This window comes from Paramisgurnus dabryanus, chromosome 24 (assembly GCF_030506205.2).
Source record: "Paramisgurnus dabryanus chromosome 24, PD_genome_1.1, whole genome shotgun sequence".
Taxonomy (NCBI): Eukaryota; Metazoa; Chordata; class Actinopteri; order Cypriniformes; family Cobitidae; genus Paramisgurnus; species Paramisgurnus dabryanus.
In genome coordinates, this window is record NC_133360.1 from 25,188,564 (window position 1) to 25,192,766 (window position 4,203).

The window sequence follows — 4,203 nt, forward strand, 5'->3', positions numbered from 1 at the left end:
CTCAAAAATGAAAATTTTGTCTGCATTTACTTACGCTCAAGTTATTACATACCTGTATAAATGTATATTTTTATTTGAGCAAGTTTGAAAATAAAACGTTTTTGAGCACCCTGACTTCCATAGTATGTTCTATTCCTACTATGGAAGTCAATGGCGCTCCGGTTTTCTGCTTGATTACAAATATTTTTCTTTGTGTTCAGCAGAACAAAGAAAAGTATATAAGATTGAAAAGAATAATGACATCATGTTTATTTTTGGGTGAATTATCCCTTATTTCAAGGTTTAAGCCCTTGTGCATTTATTTGCAAGGAATACAGAAGGTAGGACTTTTAGTTTGTGTGTAAGTTAGTTTATAAACCTTTTATTAGACCTAAAGATTAGGGGTCTCATTTATAAAACTGTGTGTAGGATCCTCACTAATAGTCTACGAACGCACAAAAGCCAAAAATGACATATGCCATAAAATTTTAAGACTTATAAAACAAAGCAATGGTCCCTTTATAAATCACAGATGACCTGCAAGTGCATGAATCAACCTCAAATCCCACCCTGCAAGTCAAGTTTTGTTTTTATGGATCACAACCTTTGCGTGGGAACTGGCGTATGCACGTTTTCAGCATTGTTTTGTGCATACCCATGTTTTAAAAATTGGCTGGTTAGCTTTAGCAGTTTTTAGCACCCCCTTGGTAAATGCCATAACTAAACTATGATGTAAGTTTCTGCAAAGACAGCCTTGTAGTATTGTACTTTTCCATGTAACCTTGAACTCTACACAGAGTAATAGTTATTTTATATTTCAGTTATTGTTTTGGATGGCTGTGATAAAGAGATTCAAAATTATTCTTGATATCAAGTCTAAATTTTAAAATGACCATGACTTCATAAACTTATAGCAACGTTTCAAGCCCACATACAGTGCAGTTCAGGCTATTTGTATGGCTTTGCTGCTGACTACTGGCAACCCTATAACATCACCTAAAAGCAAAACCAGACTCAAGTCCTGTTTCTGGTTTGCTGCCGTGTCTGTTAAGTATTGGAAGTTGTGGATGCTTTGCATACCCTGTAGGTGCAGGTGGCATAGATATATACTTCCGTTGCCAAGATGCGCACGCATACGCTGCCACGTCATCATTGTGTACAAACAGTAAAAGGGTCTATTGCACTTTGCCTACCCACAAATCAGTTTTTTTTAGAATTTATAAAATTGTATAACCCATACATTATGCGACAATGTCACAATAAAAGATGTTTTAGGTGATGATTTTAGCCATTTATTAATTTTAGCAAATTTATCAAACTCGTCCCAGGCGGCTCAATTGATTCGCACAGAAAACTTGGCATGCTTCATCCCCAGACTCTTGTGACATAAAGAGTGAAAAGAATTTTGATAGACTGTTTCATGTAGTAGATTTATTTTTTATTTGTCAGGTGTGGCCCATTATGACTAATATTAATATATCTTGTCAACCCAAAAGTTGAAGTTCGTATGGGAAGCACATATATCATAGATTCTGACCTAACATGTTATGTTTCAGCTATTTTTGATAAAAGAGGGACGACCAGTAATTTTTTAATGATTAATCATTTCAACTCCTTTTTGTCCCCTACAGATAATAACAGAATAACAGAAGGAAACATAACACTGTTATTTGCGTTTAAGTTTGAAGGACCCACTGCTAAAAATGACTTTTTACTTAGTATGTTTGCCTTGTTTACAGAACAAATATCTACAAATTCTTAAATAAAAAAAAAAAACATTTTCTTGATGAGCAAAATGACCTAAAAAGGCACATGCATCTTTTTAAATCTAGTTTTTAGACAATTTTTTTTAAATTAAAGTCAATTTGTGCTTAAAACAAGCAAATAAATCTGCTAATGGGGTAAGAAAAAAATCTTAAAATAAGTGTACAAAATGGCCCTTTTTAGGTAGAAGCTGTTTTTATGCGTCTTTAAATGCAAATGTGCTACAGCACAAAAAAAACACTTTTAGAAAAGCTGTTGGCTAAAATTAACCAGTCAGTCAGTGGCAGTGGGTGGGGCATTGTAAATGTGACATCACATTAACAAGAGAATCAAAATAGCATGTCTAAATGAGATTGCTTTGTTTTAAAGCATGGAGTAAAAAGGAGAGGGTGGATTTGTTTCATTTGGTTGTGTTCACACTCTCCCAACACACATTTATGTCTAAACACTTTGTAAAAGTTGATTTTCCATAATATGGGCCCTTTAGGGAAGCATTGACAGCGTCTTCGAGTTGTACGTCATTTTTATTCACTTCAGCCAACTTTGACATTAAAGCTGGCTACAATATTATGCTAGAATGTCTGAAATGTTTGAATCCGGACATATTTTTCACAATCTTATAACAGTGTTACAACCTGGTTACCAACAGAATAGACAACATACACATATTGTCGGTATGTTATTGCAAAGTTTGTTTTATTAAAATTGTTACATGAAACCATCTTCATTAGCAATTTTTAGTGAACCATGATTAAGTGATACATGATTCAGTCAAAAAAAACTTTTAACCGAACAACTAATAACCAACTGTATCCACATTGAAAAAATCTTTATTTTTGTCAATTCGACATATATTTTATGCTATAACTTATTGTACAGCATCATTCCCCATTTTCTGAACATGCTTGAATCCTGATAATATATTTGTGCTATATATTTTTTTATTTTACATTTAAAGGTTCCTGAAAATAATTTTTAGGGGGGAAAACAGAAAAATACAGTTGTATGTTAATTTTATACACAATTTAATAAAAATCTCTAAATATAATTTTCCTATGAAATTCTAGCTACAGCTGCTTTTTGTTAAAATTGGAACATTCAAAAGTAATACAAAAACTTTGTATATTTCATGAGGGTTTATTTACATAACCTTAGGTCATAACTTTATAAACTGACAGGTCATAGTTGTAGTCAAGAAATGTAAATTCTACAAAGAGGAGATTTACATTTCCAAGTCTTGTTATTGTTACTTTAGTTCAGGATGCAAATTGCTCACAAGCACATACACAGGCCCTGTTTACACCTGGTATAACATCCATGGGATCATAAGTAGTCAGCACTATGTACAGGTTTAAAATGGGTCCAAAATTATGTGATCTGATTCACTCAAATCCAATTTTAAAGCGGTCAGAAACGCAAATGACCCTGCCTGTGAAAACCAAGCTAAATCATTTTTGTGTTTTACTGTTTTCTACCAAAAATCGCTTTAATAAACACCTCAGCATGGTGTCCTGGAGGTGTGGATATCTGTCCAGTAAGCAACCAACTTAGTTGGGCTGTTTGTAAGTACTGCTATTAGTTTCGAATAGAGACAGCGATTGTAATGAGGCGGTTTAACCACAAACTGTTGAATATTTGGTGGTTTTTTAGGTCTAATACCCAAACGATTCAGACACATGCCAACATATGCATCCTCTATAAATATAGGTCTGATATGCATCGAAGCACGTACAATCTTCTCTGGTAGGTCCATAGAAAAGATGTAGCACATTCCCAGAGGATACGGAGGATATCTGGATTTGGGGTAGACTTCATGAGGGATATAAAACTTGCTGGATCGATCTCGCAGGACACTGTTGCCGAACAAAACCAGGCCAGTGATGTAGTTCCTTTGCAGTGGATTCAGATTCACTAGCATGCTCATAAGGTTTCTAATGTTGAGGAGCACGTCTGCATCCACCTTCACGGCATAAGACGCCTGTGGACACTTCTTGTTTAGCCACTCCATCATTACCATTGTTTTAATGGTTAGATTCCTATAGGTATCCTTAAAGTTACTCTGGAGCAGGTCTTGGTACTGCTCGCTCTCAATCCGGAGTTGTTCTTGTAGTCTGTCCGCATCGGTTCCATAATGTGAGCCGAGGAGAAACAGAACGAGCGCCACTTTCTCCTGGACAAGCTTGTCACGTCCCCATGACATTCGGATAGCATTGCGAGCATCAACGTTATTAGGCGCCACAGGCACAATAATCACCACGAAAGGATTTTGCTGTGCACATTTATCTGGTTGATCAATTATGAATTTGTATCTTTGAGGGTAAGCAACATGGTAGGGTCCTAATCTTTTCGGCAGCCTCCACAGCTTTCGTCTTTCAAGGGTCACGACAGTGAAACACAGCAGTAAAATATTTCCTAGAATCAGGAGACTAGGCAGTAGCCAAGTCTTATGGATCATCTGTC

The 4,203-nt window shown here is 35.7% G+C and overlaps 1 protein-coding gene across 1 annotated transcript; it reads right to left on the reverse strand.

Annotated features, from left to right (window-relative positions):
• Positions 1-3,241: 3,241 nt before the first annotated feature.
• LOC135741271 (beta-1,3-galactosyltransferase 2-like) lies at positions 3,242-4,203 on the reverse strand. The gene has a single exon (XM_065259918.1). The coding sequence runs from the start codon at positions 4,196-4,198 to the stop codon at positions 3,242-3,244; it is 957 nt and encodes a 318-aa protein (XP_065115990.1). The 5' UTR covers positions 4,199-4,203.

Excerpts from the sequence above, each read along its gene's own strand:
- LOC135741271 (XM_065259918.1), bottom strand. The coding sequence starts at position 4,198 with ATGATCCATAAGACTTGGCTACTGCCTAGTCTCCTGATTCTAGGAAAT.